Source organism: Bombus vancouverensis, chromosome 8, assembly GCF_051014615.1.
Source record: "Bombus vancouverensis nearcticus chromosome 8, iyBomVanc1_principal, whole genome shotgun sequence".
Classification (NCBI taxonomy): Eukaryota; Metazoa; Arthropoda; class Insecta; order Hymenoptera; family Apidae; genus Bombus; species Bombus vancouverensis.
Genome location: NC_134918.1, coordinates 8,089,286 through 8,108,876, shown reverse-complemented (window position 1 = coordinate 8,108,876; position 19,591 = coordinate 8,089,286). Strand labels below are relative to the sequence as shown.

At 35.1% G+C, this 19,591-nt stretch overlaps 1 protein-coding gene across 9 annotated transcripts in view; it reads left to right on the top strand.

The window, feature by feature from the left end:
- Positions 1–1,597: 1,597 nt before the first annotated feature.
- Positions 1,598–19,591, top strand: part of LOC117162648 (pyrokinin-1 receptor) — a 36,153-nt gene continuing 18,159 nt past the window's right edge. The window contains exons 1-6 of one of the 9 annotated variants that reach the window (XM_076621029.1): positions 1,598–1,837; positions 5,700–5,964; positions 6,099–6,536; positions 7,486–9,560; positions 9,624–9,945; positions 12,788–13,194. In XM_076621029.1, coding sequence (XP_076477144.1) covers positions 9,518–9,560; positions 9,624–9,945; positions 12,788–13,194 — 772 coding nt within the window. In that variant the 5' untranslated portion in view covers positions 1,598–1,837; positions 5,700–5,964; positions 6,099–6,536; positions 7,486–9,517. Of the gene's footprint in view, positions 1,857–5,699; positions 5,965–6,090; positions 6,537–7,485; positions 9,946–12,787; positions 13,195–19,591 lie in introns of those variants that run through there. The other 8 variants (XM_076621023.1, XM_076621028.1, XM_076621026.1 and 5 more) reach the window with 8 other exon arrangements.

The window sequence follows — 19,591 nt, the reverse complement described above, 5'->3', positions numbered from 1 at the left end:
TAATTACTAGGGAAATTGTTATTCATCGAGACTATAATTCATATGGTTAAGATTCATATGGTAAGAATTTGAGGCTATTTAAAAGAAAAAGTACTGTCGAGAGTTACATATTGTGAAATAATATTCGAACTTTATGTCTATATATTATTAGGATACTTTCGTCATACGATAGGCAAGTCATCAAAAATTTTGGAGATTTCACTTTCAAGGATAGTTTACGATTAGTTTAGCTTTGAAACTAAGTTGAGGTTCAAAGAATTATCGTAACGTAAACATTCGAATTCGAAACATGCAATCGGATACTAGCCGTAAGATATTATAATTTCAAATTTAATTTCAAATTTCGAGAATTTCCTATAAATTTCTTACGGTTTGAAATTTGAAATTTAATTATTGCGTTTCGAAGGTCGAAGATAATTTTAAGGTAACGATACCTGCAGAAACATTCTATTGCAAATATATTCCATTAATTATTTCATATCATTTTACATTGATTATTTCACATCGATATTTTCATATTTGCAAATATTTTAATCTCGGCATCCGATCGATTTAAATATAAAGTAGAATTTCCAATGACTGCATAAGCACAATCGCGAATTCCAGTTTTCCCAACAAATAAAACGATTAATAATCCTGTGGAAGCGAGTTCCCGAACAACTATTTACTTCGCAAAAAGTTCACATACGCATTCATGAATGCCGTGCATCCAAACATTCCTCGCACCTTCTCTGTTGAATCATCCAAATTCAATTTCCCGGTTAATCCGTCGTTCCATTAATTAAATAAATACTTACACCTTCGATCGATCTCCATTTCGATATTCCAGCCTCATAGTAAACAATTGCGTTTCAATACTGTCATGGAATAGGCTTCGGTTTTATTTACATGAAATATTGGAAAAATGATTATTAAAATGATACGTATCCAGTTCTTTGGCCAGGTATTATTTCGAAATAATTATACATTAATTAGCGAATAATTCGACGAATTGCATTATAAGCAAGTGATTTCTCTTCGAATTGTTTTATTATTTAGCTACCAAATGAAATAATTATCCATTTTAATTGGTATTTGGTGCGAAGAAACATCGATGTCATCACACAAATTCAGACGTTGATTGGAATTAAAATTCAAAAAAATTCCGAGGGAATGTTATATGCATGTTACGTTGTGAAATAATTCGACTAAACTGTTTGTAAGTGGAATATTCGCAAAATACAATTACTCGAGGCTTCACTTAATGTTAAAATCCAAATTACTCTGTTTCCGTGAATGTAATTAATTTTCATTTGAAATTTATTTGCCAGTGTTAACCGAAATAGAAAATTATTTGATCGTAAGACGAAAGAAATCTGCTTCGTCTGAATAAAATAACGGAATAATGAAGCAATCAGGAAACGATTCATTATGTCGTTGCTCGTTATTTCGTTGCTTTAGTTGGAATACGATTTACTGAACCACGTGGCGACGTATCGAGTCAGCCGGGGGCGGAAGACGCAGGTGCGAAGGTAGCGCGTTTGTTGTGAAGACCGCCTAACGACGCTTCTTTCAAATTCTCAGCACCGCCACTGCACGCTCAGAACGCGTTCAGTTCTCGTGGGCATCGGTCGATTCCAAAACACGCTGCCTGTGCCAACATCCAAGAAAATCGCCAACCTGTCTCTTATCTTTCCAAATATTCCATTACATTCTTCTTTGTCGATTCCAGACGAACAACATCAATGTTTGGAAAGAGACTCAAGTTCATTGGCGAATTCGTTTCGCGAAAGGTACCTTTAGTGAGTTACGCGTGTGACTAATGGTTTCGGTGTCTTTTCAGATTTTTGTGCTTTCTGTGAGTGTTGTGAAAAATCGTAAATATTAAATATTAATATTAAACTATTTCGTAGTTACTAAATGTTATGCAAATATGTTATTCAAGTATCAACGCTAAACTCTTATTTTGTTTTCATTACATGCTATTGAAAATGTTAAATACTAACATTACACGGCAGTTTCTGTTGATTTTTCTTAGTTCTTTCTTTTGAAATTTCCTTGCGAAGACGAAGACGATACGTCTCAAGGTAGAACACAGAGCTCTTTGGTAAAGTTGCAACACTCGTGACAAATTGTTTTCGCGCTCTTCAAAATTTCCGTTCTATTTGTCAGTTGTTCTTTCTTCTGGAATTCCTTCCTGAGTAGAAGTTTATTTTATATTTAAGATGTACGTGAAACGTGAAATCAGAGTATACGAAGTATATACCGGGAGCTTTTATTTAGAAACAATTATTTTGATACTCTGTAAGATTTCTATGAACGTCGCGAAAGAGTTTTCTTATTTCTCGGGATTCCTTGAGAATTGTTTCGTAAATGGAAGCTTTTAAGTTTGGAAAATGGTAGTAAGGAGTACGCTACGTACAATAACTTATAACTTCGCATGTAACCAACCATTTTGGAGCACTGTAGGATTCTTCTGTTTTCTGTGAATGCAACTGTTGTTTAAAATAGTTGCTATTTAATAAGAGAGTTTGTTGGTTTTCTTTCCTCCTCCTTGGAAATTTGATCACAGCTGCAAAACTGTTACGAGTTTAACTCGTAAAATGTAACGTGGAATTGGTACTATGTATGGGAAATTTCTTATTCAACATATATAAAACACGTAACAAATCGTCTTAGCTCTCTAAAGGATTTTCGTGGAAGCTGCGAAAAATAAATATTTCACTCGTTCCTCATCTTGTCTTTATTTTGCAAGTTTCTGCATTTTTTATTCAGATTCGAGAATTCCATTGGATCTCGGCAATTTTTTCTATCTTCACAACTTCTCGTAGAATTTAAGAATTGATCGGAAGTTGGGGATTCTTAATTCTTCAAATTCTCCGTTTCAGACTTCTTCGTTTCGTGAATGGAACCTAATTTTCTATTTATCTTGTAGAATAGAACACGAAACGCTTCGTACAAAGAATTCTTCTTTGGTTAACATAAACCACATGTGTCATTCCCGTGACAGTAAACTCAAGTTCTCAAGTGGAACATCAAATACACACTCAATGGACAGACTGTTTGATTTCGATCTGACAATAAGTGTGGCGAACAGTGTTATTCGAATATGGTGTGATTATGTTCGTTCGTCAATGGTTCCAGAACAACAATTGGGTAATTTAAGGGTTTCATAAATGAGCGTGCGATAGAGTAGCTCGTCAGCGACTATTGTATTCTTCCTCTATCTCCTTCCGAAGACTGTGCAAAGAAAGGGTCGTAAAAAACAGAGTTCCCTTAAAGTCACCCAAGTACCCATCATACTGTCATTACTAGGGACTGTCTCAACGAGAAGGAGTTCCTTCAGTTAGAATAATACTCCTTGTCAGCAAGTAAAAAAAAAAGAGCAGTTCGCGGTAATTCAGTATTATCTTCATAAATGTAACTTCCTTTCTAGTTTGTTTTAAATAAGTGTCTCTTCCTTATCTACATTGTTGTTTCTAATTGTTAGAAACTAAGAGTTATCTTACATAGAATATTTGTTATATTTATTATATTATTATATAGAGTACAACGGTGTTGAAGATACGTGTTGAAGATATTTTCTTCGATTTTCAACATACACGAAAACCTTAATTTTTATTATTGATTTTAATTGCAAGATTTATTCCATATGCGTTTTGTATCGATACGGTATATCTGATATTTCCAACAAAGGAATTATTTTTCCTAGTAGAATGTTTGCAAATCAGAAGCTCAAAGTATAGGAAGCAGAAATTTTATTTTTCATATTGCTATTGTATGGTTGATACGATGTAAGCGAAATGAGATTCACGAGGATTATTCGTTTTAGATGGTTGTAAACAAATTACACGAATGAATCGAGTATCTTGGAATCTTTCTCAAATAGATCTGCTAATTTCGTACGTTACACCAATGAATGAATTCTATTTTTTCTCTGTCCCCTCGTGGTGGTCGAAATATCTAAAAAAAAATTTACCACAGCGTCCTTTGTAAGTTACAAATAGCTCTGTAATATAGTAGCCATTTTATATAATTCTGTAACAAACGGCGCGATCTCTGCATAAAAATCTTCTTTCTGTGTAGTTATATCGAGCGATACGCGAATATTTTCTGTCTTTCGAAGAAATATAAAAAAAGACTGAAAAGTGTGAAATACCGGTAGTTTTTCCTTTTTAGACGAGAATAAAAGAGTCGCGAAAAAAAGGAAGCGTAGAAAGTGTAGGAGTGTCAAAAAAAAATCATCGATGCAGAATTTTATAACTCTCAAGTTGTACTATGTACGATTCAACGATACGTATGACACGAGATATTGAAATTTCATATAAATATCGCTTCTCTGTAAAAGTTCGTGCGGGTACACATATAGTTTCTGTCGTTTATCGTGAACGTCATAAAAACCAATGATATTGATTTTTCTTCAATTTTAACCGTAAAGTTACTTCGTCTGAGAAAGGAAAAGGATTTTTATAGTGAATATTGAAAGAGATTAATTAGCATCGAGGTACTCTACAATTTTTTGTGCTCATCAGCAACGTTTCAAAAGTATAGGGCAAGAATGAAAAGAATTATTCGCTTAATTTAATGACATCATCTATCATTTTTATTACACCGTCAGCTTATTCTGTTCCATTGAATTCGTCAGTATTTTTCTTCTTTTTTCTTTTTTTTTTTTTTGGTGCAACTTATGGTAATTATTGAATCAATTAGAATATGAATTCGTCTTGGAATTTTACCAATTTGATTATCAGCCAATTTATTTTCTGAACATTTAATTTCAACTTTATTCAATAATAAATTAATTGTATTTCTCTGTACTGTTTCCTGTAAATTTATACGTAATAGTTAATCTGTAAATTTTATTGTTAATCTTAGACGCACAAGGTGAATCAACACTATTTCCTAAAAAGAGCAGAAGTTTACGTTAGATTCGAACAGAACGTCGATTCAAACAGAAAAGAAAATCCAAAGAGACATCGAGAAACAAACGTCCATCAAATCGAGACTTGAACCAATTTCGTTTGAAACGAACTTAACATCAATAATTACAGAAGATGCTCGTATTCTATTAACGTTAAGTGACACACGATTAAAGACTGACACAACAATTATCACGGACAGGCAGATAAAACAGATACGTTTGCTCTATTTCCTATTGCGGGAATATTGTCACGTAGCGTTTCTCTTGACACCGTTGAGACAACACCATTTACGAGACGATCGAAGATAACGCATAGTGGATCGTATAATATACCTCGTGCTAGATTGATTTTGCGCTCGAAATAATCTGTTAGATGGGAGAATCAGTTCGCCATTTCAGCGGCGGTCAGGAGAAGCGTGGACGATTCGAACGTTGTCGAAGAACGTTCAGTCGCGCGCAAACCGCGCTCTAAGCGCGTTCGTGTCACGAAAGGGAGCTACGCGAACGAACAGAGAAACTGGGAGAGTATAATTCTTTTCGTTAGAGTCAACCGGTTCATGAGACGAAGAATTATCGCGAAGCTGAGTTGAACGATACCTTTGAGATTGTTCGGAGGAATTTTTTAATAATCAGCGACTTGATTTTTTGACATAAAGGAATAGTCAAGTCAGAGGGAAACGAAAGAAACGAATGAAATTTCTTTTGAAGTTATTCGAGGAAACATTATAACAATTGTGCATGTTATGAAAAGCATTTTCTTGTTAGGCATTTCGTGAACAGGATTTTTTTTTTTTTTTAGATCAATCAGATAAGGAAGTGAATGGATTGTTGTGGTTGTAAGAAGCTCGATCATTGGAATTGAGGTGCGAATTCAAAGGATGTTTAATGCTGTGAATAATTTGATGACGAGAAAAATTTATTTCTGTTGGTGAAGCTTGGCGATAAGCAAGAAAAATATTAAACAGCTCTTCAAGGGAGAAGTGTAACTTTGAAGAAAATCTCATTGGTTTCATGACGGAAACAATGAAAAATTTGAAGAGATGTTCTGTATCTATCTGTGAAAGGTAGAGATAAATCATTTTGAGAAAGAAACAAGAACAGTTCGAGGATAATCGTGAATAATCTAATTAAAAATTGTAAAATTTAATATTAAAATAATTAAGTTTCATACAAAAATATTAAATTTCAAGTTTTTCAGAAAAAAGAAGATATAACTAAATCTGAAGAAGAAACGAACAGTTTAACGATGATTGTGTACAGTTTACTTAAAAATTGATAAAATCCTATTCGAAATAAGTGAAATTTGAAATAAGTTTTTAAAGGAAGAAAGAAACGAAAAATCGTAAAATTTAATCGTGCTTGGGAATAATCTAAATAATCATTCTTAAAATTTAACCTGAACCGTGTTACGAAGAACTAAGTGTACAGATTAATAAAGAAATATAAATTTGAAGTGCAAAAATCGATAATTGTATACCATACAGTTATCACAAAGAGGAAGAGAAACCTAAACGAAGGTTATACAGCGTTTGACAGATTAGTGGAGTTGAAAGAGGAAGTAGGAAGAGAAAGAATTGATGGATAGTCTTGGAAGAGGAGAAACAATTTTCAACGATCTTACAGAAGTAAGTTTCAGGTAAGAGAAATAATTCATAGAAACAATAAAAAAATATTATAAAAGATTGTAAAAGATATCCCGTATTTTATAAAGAATATGCAATTTTCGATAGAAACGAAAAGCTAATTAAAACAAATGACTAATTACTTAGACGAAGAAATTGTTTCAAACACAAGTTCCAAACTTACAACTCGGCACTGTCTTTTAATAATCGAGAACCGTTCATATACGAGTGAACTTTCCTAATTCACAAAGAAAAAACGACACAAAAGCGCGACGAACGAGACGAAACGATTAATTAATCATCTTGTACGAAGGAACTGTTGAAACTTGAATGCGAAGTGTCTTACGGTGATTGACTTTGACGAACGATCGAAAATGATTCAGTTTTAAGAATGTTTGAGATTAATTGAGCTAAGCACGTAGAAGCTAATTGGAACTAATTTATCGTTGAAGGCGCGAATTAAAAGGAAATTTCAGCGAAAATAATCGCCGATACTTTGATTGACGAAATTATTTTAGCGAGCATTCGATTCGAAATTGATCGGAGAACGAACAATAGCGGAGAAAGTATTAAATTCGTCGTAACAAAAGACATAAAGATGAGTTAAATGACGTATGAAATTTATTTTTAAGCACATTGGAAACGTAATGAAAGATTATCGTGATCTGCGAGTATGAACATGTGCGTGTCCGTCTAGACGAAGCATCATGAAATTTAAGCTAGAACCGTATCGTTACGATAAATCAAATAATTTACCGTCGCGTAGTACGAGACAAATTGATGAAAATCGCACGGGATTCAATCATAACAGCTATAAATTATAAAATTGTATAGATATCGATTAGAAGCATCTTAATACTAATTTATCGGCGAAGTATCGTAATAATCGTGGAAAAGAAATTGTAGAAACGTAACTTGTATTTTTATACTTTCTTTAACATTTCGTATTTTTCACAATTTCAGTCATTTTCCGTAAGATTTTCAATCGAACAAAGCGACAGAAAAGTGATTTGAATTGAAATCGTGCGATCAATTGAAACGAGGCCAGAAATAATCGGTTCGCATCGTAAACGAGATAGCTGGACAAATTTAACATAACGATCGATTAATTGGCGTTAGTTACGTTAATAACGTTGGATTGATTATTCTGATAAACAAAGAAGGAAAAATAAGAAAAGGCCAAAACTGTTCGCACGTGCAAACATTTTCAGGCACGTTTACAGTTGGTTGGATAATCAAACGACGCTCAAGTCATTTGTACGGCGTCGCGTGTTAATCGCGTCATAGATACTAATGATATACAACCAAGAATCGAATTACTATTACACAGAATAGTAGTCGAAACTATTGCGAGGTATATCGAAGGCAACGATTAGACGAACGATCAGTGTACAATTAGATTTGATTCGAACTTGATTACAGTGACACGATTCAAATTTAATTTGATCGATGAATGACATAATCGACAACTAGACGCTTAAATTGGAATATGTAATTAATAAAATCACCTGCTATTACGGTACAGTAAGTAAAATTGAAATCGTCGAACATTTCCATCCGAACGAAAGAGAAAACGAGGAAGTAAAGTTTGTGCGATTGAAAAATTCCAGAGTTGAATGAAAGAAAATTCCAGGGTTAGATATATGAAAATTCTCATATACATAATCAGAAAGAAATTCATAACAAAATATAGAAAAAGTTTTGGATGAAAATCGTTGAAATTTTAAATTTCATAGTAAGATTAAAAAGGACTTGTATTTATTAAAATTGAAAAGTTTATACCAGAAGCCGAAAGAAATTACGTTGAAAATTAAAAGTCCCTGATAAAAAGCGAAAATGATGTCGTGAAAATTTAAAATCTCGTAAGAGAAATTGAAGTAAAGTTCATCGAAAAAATGTTGGACTTTTATAATGAAAATTGAAAGAACATTTTCATAAGTTAAAAAGAGTTAGAAGAGAACAGACACTTTTTCTAATAAGATCCATCTTACGGAATAATAGCGTCAAACCAAAGATCCAATCTCTGAGACCTACTACAAAAAAGAACGAGGCGGCGGACACCTTAGACCGGAAGTATCGTGGAAAGACAATCTCCGAGTGACGACACGTGGATTGGATGCTTAGCAGACCAGAGCAACCATAATAAGCTCATCCTGCCCCGTTGACGATTTTCTATTAATATGTCTCAGCGAAGACCAACGACATATTCTATTCGTCCCTGAAGATACAGTGATCAGCTGTGTTTCGATCGAACGACCGGCCTATTTTTAAAGCCGCAAATTGATTCGAACGCTTTCAACCACAGAAATCGACCAATAACACTCAACAACTTATCTTCCAATATTCTTCGACTTCATAAAAATTTCGAGGCTAACTGAAGACCAAGAGAGAAGAAGCGCTCTTCGCAGACCACTTGACGCGTGGATTGATAATAAAGACACCACGACGAGTCTGATCGAACCATCTATTCACGTCGACCTCGGTAAATTGATTGGAATTGACTTAATCGTCCTCGAGGGATACCAAGGGTTCGCCTCTGTCCTTAGAAGTACCCGAAAATGTCGAAGAAAGACGCAACCGAACCTATCTCTCGTTGTATCCTTCGTACCATCGTCAACAGATCATCAAAACAGACCTTTATGATACACCGAAGCTTATGAGATTTCAATTTACAAACAGAACACGCGGTGATTTATCCTTTCGATCGACTACCACATCGATTACGATTAAACGAAAGAGACGAAGGCGATTCGAATTCGATCGAAACGATAGAATAAAAAATTCGCTGAAACTTTCGCTGATTAAAATTTGCACGCAGCGCGAACGTCGTTAATTAATGTCAAAGTTAATTCTATACTAGTCAATCGTGCAGAAAGCTAGTCAACGTTACCCGATTGCACAGAATCTCTCAGAATCAGCCGGAATCTGGTGGAGAAAAATTATTTCGTCGAACAAGTCGATCGGTTCGGAAGGATCGATAATAATCGGAGATAGCATGAGGTTGGCCGGAAGTCAGGAAGATCCGCTGGCCTCTGAAGGTAAATGGGAGAATTACACGGGACCAATCGCCGAATATTTACAGGAGGAAAATTTTTCGACAGTGAGGCGGGATCCGTTGTACATCGTTTTACCGATCACGGTGATCTATACGGTGATCTTCCTCACCGGATTAATCGGCAACGTGTCCACTTGTGTTGTGATCGCGCGTAACAAGTCGATGCACACGGCCACCAACTACTATCTGTTCAGCTTGGCCGTTTCTGATTTACTGCTGCTGATATCCGGCCTGCCTCCAGAGATGTGCTACATCTGGTCGCATTTCCCGTACGTGTTTGGCGAGACGTTCTGCATTATTCAAAGCTTCGCCGCGGAGACGTCCGCGAACGCCACCGTTCTGACCATCACCGCCTTCACCGTCGAAAGGTTTGTAACCAATTTGAATTGAATCATCGACTTGAGAATACAAACCGACGAACTCGTAGGTTGTTCTTAAATTTAGTATTTCACTCTTTCTTGTTTGTTATTCTTGGACGTGGATGTTTGTGCAAGTTGACGCTTTTACTGCCATTCATTGTTATCTAGACATTTAAATTTGTTAACGTCCGGATATTTGTTATTGAAGCGACTAAAAAGTAGAATCTAAAGAAATATTTGTTTACCTACTAAAAATGATAACTGAGATTGCGAATGTTTATGCAAATGCATGTTTTTATTTTTATTATTTACCTTTATCTTGGATTTTCCTTTGCACTCAAGCAACAATATTTTTTTAAATACCCGATATAATGTACGTACGACAGAAAGAAATAACATAATTGAATAACATTCATTTGTTATTACATAGAAACTTACGATCGAATTAAAGTTTCCGAAGATACGTAAGATCTTTTGTGGTTTGTGCGTTAGTCCCGACCCTGTCGAATTATTGACATGGGACGATGGTTTTCGAAGACATCAAGAGGGTTGAATAGGTTAAAGAACCACGTCAAACGGCTGTAGTCTTCTTTTACTGTTTACCATTCCTTCCAATTAAACGATCGATCGAACCAGTTGCGTTCGCCTCAAAACGTCAATCTAAATCGCCAGGTGTTTAGTTCAGTAAATGGTGTAGTCTTGTAGTTCATTTTACGTAGCTAACATCGTTTTGTTTTTCTTTTTTTTTTTATTTGGAAGAATTTTACAATCAATGCTCATTGAGAATTATAAGTAAATTATTCTAGCATGGTACTATAACTCGAATAATAAGTGTTTATCGTATGTTTGATTCTAGTTGAATCTAATGAGCTAACATCGAAGAAAACTTTAAAACTTCTGCTTTTAGCTCTATTTTACGTGGCTTTCGTTACTTTGTCCACGTAGCATATAAAATTTTCCTCCGAGCATGATAATTAATTTTTAATTAAAGACGTTAACATAATGAGAAATGAAGAGAATCTTCGATCTCAAATTTGCATAGACTTGTTAACCTTTTTCTCTTTAATATCATCTTTACGATAAAAGGAGGATAGAAACGGATTAAAAGAATATTTTATCTTCAATTTTCTCGCAGCACTTACTTTTAATTTTCCAGTCTTACATGTACTTTTGTTTTTTTTTTTTCTTTTTTGTAATATCACCGTCAGAAAATTTTTCATCTTCTTTCTAGTAAATCACGGATTTATAAAATCGCAGATAAGTAACAGTTTTCTACGAGGTTCTCAATAAATATCGCCGTAAATTAAATCGCTTTCGACCTTTTCAACGTTCTCGCCTGAAAGTGTCAAGCTTTCACGGTGTATAGTTACATGTCATCCCCTTGTCGCGCGGAAATTCCCAGAACTGTCTAAAGTAACCCTTGCTGGTTGACACAAATAAAGCGTGTCCAATTCTCTGAGACCTTCTTTTTCTTATCTCTTATTTCTGCCTAAGTAAACCGCTACGATCTTTGCTTTCTCGATCTTGCTGTAACCCTATTCTATGACGAATGATTGCGGAAATCGTGATAAAATGGATGATAGATACACTGGAACGGTCGTTAAGAAACAGATCGACACCTTCCTCAAATTATGATTAATATCTTGTTAAACTCAGCTAGAATCGTTTTTCTGTCTTACTTTGAAATGTTCTTACATTATTAAAAATGTTGCACTTTTTAATGTTCACAGTGATGTTTCGATGTTTCTTTTCTTTTTTTCTTTTTTCATTTTTTAAGGGAAAAACGATACTCCAGAGGGTTGAAGCACTTTCCCCACTTTTTTTCTGTTTGCTCTAGCTTTACTTATATAAAACGTTTCATCTTCGTTAATAATTTCTATCATGACAAGTTGACAGAATCTCTTTCTGGATACAGAAAAGCTTCTTCCCTTGGAAGAGGGAATATTCTTGGAAACGCAAGTAACAGTCGCTTGTCTACGAAGATAGCACTGTTTCTTCTAGAAATCAGAATATTTACCTTGAATACGTATCACATGTTTTACCGCAATACGGCTTTCCTTCTACTGGCATTGAAATTGGAAAATTCTTAGTAAACTTGAAACTTAAAATAACAACTTCTATTGCCCCTGTTAATTATTTCTTATAATATTATAGATTCTACATAAATTTTTTTATTGTACAAAGAGAATTTTACCCTTTTGTTTCCCACCTTCCTTTCGTTTCCTTTAAAAAAAGGACTACAATACGCCGTCTATTCCACGCAATTGCACAAATTTGATTGTCGTTAGCTGAAACGAACGAATATAGAAGTAAGCGTATCTTGGAGTTAACTTTGTGCATTTTTATGCATTCGAAATGTACGATCGCGTTTATCTAAACGAAGAAAACGGAAGCAAAGAAGCAAAGGTAAGAGTAGTGAGAACTCGAGGCAATCGTAACGAATTCGTATTAGTTAAGAAATTTTGTACTATCTACGAAAAGTTAGCACCATGAAAATGAAATATACAGCCCAGAAGACGCTTCGTTGCAAAAGAAGGACTACACTTTTGTGTAGTCACTTTATTACACAATAAACGTTCCAAGACCGACACGGTACAACGATAGGTGCAACAATAAATCCGAGAGTAACTACAATATTTACATCCGGTATTGCTCAGTGAACACAGCACGCCATCCATCATCGCACATTTATCTCCATTTTCCAGTTCGCTAACGTGTTTCCACAATGTCGGCTTCGTTAAAGTTCCTGCTAACAAGCGGCTTCCAAAAACCGTTCTTTCCCTCTATTTTTTTTTTTTTTTTTTTTTTAACTTGATGGAAAAATGGCGAATAACACGTGTTCCACTTTCAGATACTTCGCGATCTGTCATCCTTTTGTCTCGCACACGATGTCGAAGTTGTCCCGGGCGGTGAAGTTCGTCATAGTGATTTGGCTGCTGGCGCTATGCCTGGCCGTGCCACAGGCGGCTCAATTTGGCATCGTTTACGACTATCGCAACGGCTCGGTGGTCCTGGAATCGGCTCAATGCTCCATCAAGTTGTATCCGCTCGAACACGCCTTCGAGATATCCACCATACTGTTCTTCATCCTGCCGATGACCATCATCACCGTTCTCTATATACTGATCGCGATCAAATTAAGACAATCCAGACTGTTGTTAGCTACTGCAAACAGGAACCATTTGTCAGCTGGACCCATTTACGGCGATGGCGGGAGAGGAAAAAGCTCCGGGCAGAAGAACGTTATTCGAATGCTGGGTAAGTGAAACGTTTCTTTAATTTTGTATCTTTTTCCTTTTTTTTTTCTTTTATTGTGAAACGTGACAGGGCAGTCGAAATGACCGACTGGTTTGTAATGTTTCGAGAGTCAACTGTCGACTGATAGTTTTAGATTAAATGACACGACTTTTGGTATTTTATAGTTTGTGATTGATTTTTTTTTTTTGTTTATTGATCTCTATCACGGAGGATGTAAAATACGAAGTAGAATGGAACAAATGTTGGTAATCGAATATAAATCGATATAGTCATCTGTAGCACAATATTATTTATTTGAGATTTAATACAATAGGGATGAGGGTCTGTTGAAATTCTCAAGGGGAAGATAAATGAGGGTATTTTGTTTGGAATGTTTAGGAATTTAAGGATGTCATGGAAGTTTTACCTGTGAAAGTTTTCTATGAAAAATATTGTAGATTTGCATGGAAATATTGTGTAAGCGGTACGCCAGCTATAATCGTATTTTCCTTCTAAACTTGATATAGATTTTTTATTTATATTTAATACATATTACAGTGGTCTGTATTGTATTTAAAAATTTCCAAACTCAAAGTTACTACTATATAAATATGTCAAAGCCAAGAACCGGTTATACGATCATATATTAAACACAAAATTCCCCTAAAAAATGTCATCTGCATCAATTAAGGATTCCATTTGCAACTTTATTAACGATGTGCAATAATAAACATCGAAATCTATCTCGTTACACACAGACTTGAAACCGGTTTGAAAGATGCTGTAAATTTGACCAGTTGCTAAATTAACGAAAAAAAGAAAGAAACATACGTAGCCGAGATTCGCCTGGATGGTTTCGAAGTGGTTGTTCGACTTATTGTTCGTCGATCTGCGATCACCAGGAGGGAGGAAAAGCATAATACGTTCGATGCCGAGGAGATTCGTAGGTTTACGGTCCTATAAAAATAGTTTCTACTACTGTAATAAATTCTTTTACGAGTGTCGAGGCGGTTTCGTTTGATGCGAAAAATTTATCTTGCCAGGATGCACTTACCGTGTCTCGAATTGTCACGATTGTCGCTGTTCAATCAGAAATTAAAGTAACATAAAGAAACAGACAATGCGGAGTTTTTTTTTTTAACAGAATAAACAGATTTAACGTCGGTTTATTTAGAGCTGTATCTTTTCCTGTAAATATTCAGGGTCGTGAGTATTAAAGTCATTTATCGAAGATCAATCTGAGAAATGATTCGGAAATTCTTAAAACTTTTCAGCAACTTATTATCTGATTTGGAACTTTTAAAGATAAATAGGACTGGTAGAGATTATAAGATCTTGAGATAAATAAAGAATTCTGGCATATATATTCAGTGTTGCAATAAAAATATCATTTTTATGTATATCGTGATAACATCGATAACACTAAACCTCTTTTCATTCATATTCATTAGATCTCTTTGAAACGAAGTCATTGCTTCAACTAATTCCGCAAGACAGATTAATTTTTCTATTGTATTTGTTCTTACCTAAATCAAAATTTCGATTAAGATTTATCGCGCGTAATTCGTATAAAATTAGTTTAATGAGACTTAGATTATGAGACAGTAAAGTCTAAACGCGTGCGATTCTTAGTTCGTCGTGTTTTTCGTTCGTAATTGTTGTAAAAAGCACCACAAATTTTGTATGTTTCGTATACAGATAAAATCACGTTTGATTAGTCGTTTCCTTGCTATTTGAATTATCGCGTTTTACATAAAACCAAGAGATGTTCTATTATTTAAGAGAACGTACACTGTACAATTGTACGCGTGGCATAGTTTCGTAACACGATTTTTTATGTAGTCGAACTTTCACCAGGGCAATATGCAAAATGTATCGATGAGAATAGACGAGAAATACAGGATGGTTGGTAACTGGTGGTACAAACTGAAAGGAGGTGATTCTACGTAAAAAAAGAAGTCGAAAATATAGAATAAAAATTTTTCGTTTCAGGCTTTGTTTTCGAGAAAATCGACTTTGAACTTTCGCTCGGTACGCGTGCACTTTATCACGTCTCGTTGTAACGGATCTCACTGTAGATCGTTGTCTCGATGGAAAAATTTAAAAAAAGAAAAAAAATTTTTTTTAAATTTTTATTCCATATTTTCGACTTCTTTTTTCGCGTAACATCACCCCCTTTCCGTCTGTACCACCAGTTTCCAACCACCCTGTATTTAAAAAACAACGCCTTCTTTCAACAAGGATACTCATCCGTCATTAATTTTATTTGTTTTCTACGAAAATCGTCCTTCATGCTATTCCTTTCCAGCGGATGTACGTATTTTTGAATGACGAATGCATTGAACAAAATATCACACGGAAAGAACGGACCATTTTGTCCTCTATCATTTTATATTGGTAGCGTGAAAGTTTAAATTTATGGAAGAATGTATTTCACTGGCGTGAAATCGTATCTCTGCGAGAGTATCGCGTTTTCACATTTTCACGGAATCGAGTTCCTGTCGATTCTTTATCGAGTTACCGTAATAGTTGTTGTCATTCAACTCGCATACGATCTTCGATGGTATTTTATGGAATTTTTCTGTACAATATTTATCCTTATTGATATCTTGCGAATTTTTTGCGAAGTTGCCGCAAGGTAGCCGGCAAATTTCCCAAGAGAATTCCTTTCCAATTTTCATATACATCAAATTTTATTGAAGTAATTACTTTTAGGAAAACTCTACGCTGTTCTTTTGTATCGCCACTACCTGGATACCGCTATTACGAAGAAAATAGAATTTAGTGAAGTAAAAAAATAAAAAAAAAAAGTGAGGTCCATATTATTGTGCCCTTGAACATGAATGTTGTTTGGATTACAAAGTCTAGAAACAAAGAGCTATAAGTAGATTTTTATTGACTATCTCTTGTAACTTTCAACTAGAGTTACACACCAAGTTTAATTTTTTTGGTAATGTCCTTTGCTATAAATATTATATATCGACGTGCTCCCTATCACCTTCGACTGTAATGTAACACTGGTAGAGCGAGGATCTGGGTCAGTATACACTATACTTATACTTATTTCAATATATTTCTATTACACATTCATCCACGCGTTCCTTTATAGCGCATTCCTCAACAAATTTCAATAGAGTTCTTAGAAAATTCATGTACAGTTCTCTTACAACTTCTACGGCGTTCTTACACAGTTCTTATAGCTATAAGCTATTAGTTTTTACTAGAGACTTTTTAGAAGCTTCCATTCTTTAGTCATGTTTTTTTAAAGCTCTCGTAGATTTTCTATCAGATCTTCGCAGAATTCGTACAGAATTAACGTAACGCGTTCTTCTAAAGAATAATTAATAGAATCCTTCTGAAATGTGCGTAGAGTTGCTGTGGAATTTTCACCAAGTTCCAGTAGAGTTTCTTCAATTCTTCTAAAACTCTCTGAAAATTCCTATCGAGTTTCCGTAGAATACGTTTAGATTTCTATTAAAACTACCGTAGCATTTTCGTTGAGTTGCTATAGATTCTCCTCTCAAGATTCTGATTAAACTCCTAACAATCTATCGTTCGGATTTGAACAAAAATTTCCAACGTTCTAAAGTTTCACTTTTTATCGAGCTTTCTTGTACTCTCATCGAATTCTCCTTTTATTCCGATTAGATTCTCAACAGGTTTCGCGATCGTATGGTTCTTATCAGGTTTCCTTGTCGAATTCTCATCGTGAAACGAATTCTTCCATCGTGATCGCCTTCTAGAAATTCTCATTTGCGAAAAAACGAAGCGGGAAAATATCATCTGTCCAACTAGTAACCAGCAACATGTCCGGCGATTGAATCGACGGCCGTAAATTCGATCGACGCAGGCTCCGGATAACTATTCCTCGAAACCTTTTCGGTCGCGCGTGCACGCTCCCATCAAGATGCCGAAAAGGTAGCCTCGTAAAATCGTACGACCTCGTGATTTCGGTTAGTTTATGGGAATGTGTCAACCACAACCCTCGTAGTCTGGTTTATCCATATGGAGATGAATGAATGGATTCATAATCCCTTAAATGTACAGGGGATTATGTATGACATAAAGATCGAGTTCGTTATGTCTCTTCCAATCTTTTGATTAGTCAGTTATTCAATTGGAACGTTCGCCAGACATAAAGAAATTATTTCTCTTCTAAATTAATAATTACCTTTTTCCAAACTATGTTTATTATCGGTTGTTACTATGATCGCTCGGATCATCGAATGAAAAATAATATAATATACCGTGTCATTTTTCAAAATCTGATCCTTCGAATAATCTTAAATAATAGAACTTATATCAAATTTACATTTGTATTTGACGATGTACAATACCTCGTTCAATTTTTCTAAATCAGATTCTTCGGTGCAACATAGTTTCCGAAATTCATATTAGCATTTTTATTATTCCGCTTCAAATTAATGTTCTTAATCATTTGTCCTATTATGACGAACAATACGACACAGTGGATCGGGGTTATCTCTTTTGGTGAATTTTCTAGAAACGTTGCACGATTTAACTCGATATCTTCAAACTTTCGGCTGGACACACGGATAGAAGATAATTATTTCTCTACCACTTTCCTGCTGGTAGCGTCTGCTTACCAACCTGCTACTACCACATTTCTTTCTTAATGTAACTGCACCTCTTTCCCACTTTCGACTTTCTTAACGATCCAATAACAATTCGCTGAAGTAGAAACACTTTAACCGAAACTAGCACGAAATTCCTTACGTCAGTCCAGATTCAAACTTGAACCCGTGCCATCTTTTTAATGAAGTTAATTTCGAGCACCGATTAAATATCAAAAGTCAAGTAGCACGATTAACGTTATTACCAAACCATAGAAAAAAGACAAGATTTACACGCTATGGGAATCAAATATTTTACGAGGCACGTGTTACCAGAAAAATAATGCGAAATGAAATTGCATCGGTTTACAGTAGAATTAGGGTTAGGGGCGTGAAACGAATCTTCGTTTGGGTTACACGTTGTCGTTATGCAATAGAGAAGACATTGACTAGTGCAAATACGATTATTATAGAACCGGACAAGTAACCGTGGTAGTTAGGTACTCGAGAAACTAATGACAATGATCCTAGGTTCAATAACGAATCCGCGGTCGACGGGATGATAGATGAACGTACTCACAAAATCTAAGTCGGACGCGTAATATTCACTGATCGTAAAGGGTTACTCCTTTCATCGATGAGATCGCGAGCGAGAATGATTTTCCCGTCCCGATGATGCCACAGAGGAAAACTATATTGGGGTGTGTCTAAGGACACGAGATCATCGGATTCGTCGAGAAAAGCCTTCGTTCAGAAAGTAGGGGAAATTGACGTTGCTGCTAATTGGTCAATCTCCGTACCGATAGTTAGAAAAAGATGCTAGCCGCCCTCGAGGGAAAGTTGCTAGTGGGAGACGCCGCTCGTTGAAAAATAGGTCTCCCCTATTTTCCCGTAGTTGGGACAAAGACTGTTTGTCTGTTTGAAGGACTTTAGTTGACTAAATCTTAAGATTTATAACGGGCCCTCGAGCTAGCCGAACATGTACTGCGGAGACGCATCGACATCTGGCAATCATCTTACTCGAAGAATAGGGTCTGCGTGTGGCGAGCTACGGGACAGAGACCGTTGGAATGTTTACTGTCGAGTGTTACAACTATTTCCTTTTTAATATAATATATAATATAATATATATAATATAATTTTAATGAAAATTGTTGATTCAAATGAATATTATATGATTCCACATTTTTTACTACATATTATTTGATGTTTTCCTATCACTCGTATTTCTTGGAATTTCAAGATCATCTTCGATATTTAAAATGGTAATTAAAAAGTTTTGTTGGACAAGAGTGTCGTAGATAATATTACAGGAAAAGTCCTACGATTTATATTAAAATGATCATTGAACGACTTTTAAAGAGATCCGACTACGTTTCTGTCGGTCGACATACTTCCGCTATATTTGATTTTTCGTCGCTTATTATATTCCACTTGTAGATCGCGGAAGATTCTACTTCAATGAGAATACAGCTTCTTAACGATGTCGTTTATTATTCCCGTCAGAATGGCCGATGTTATTGATTTCAAGTTTGCAAATTTCTTCCACATTATAGAGCGCCACGTATATCGTAATTGGCAATACTTTTCAAGAGGGATGAAATTTTCGAGCTAGATAGTAATTTGTTTTGAAGGAAAACATCTTTTAATAGAATTTTGAAGAATTTCCTGCCGTGAAATTGTAAAATTAATTGGGGAATTACGTTTGAGGATTTATATTTGAAAACTTTGTAATAAAATTGATAGGTCTCTCTTTCTTCTCCATTCTCTTTAGATTGACTTGAAATTCGTTTCCTTGTAGTAAGACACTTTTTAATCAGGATCTTGCAACTCGCAACTTCGTT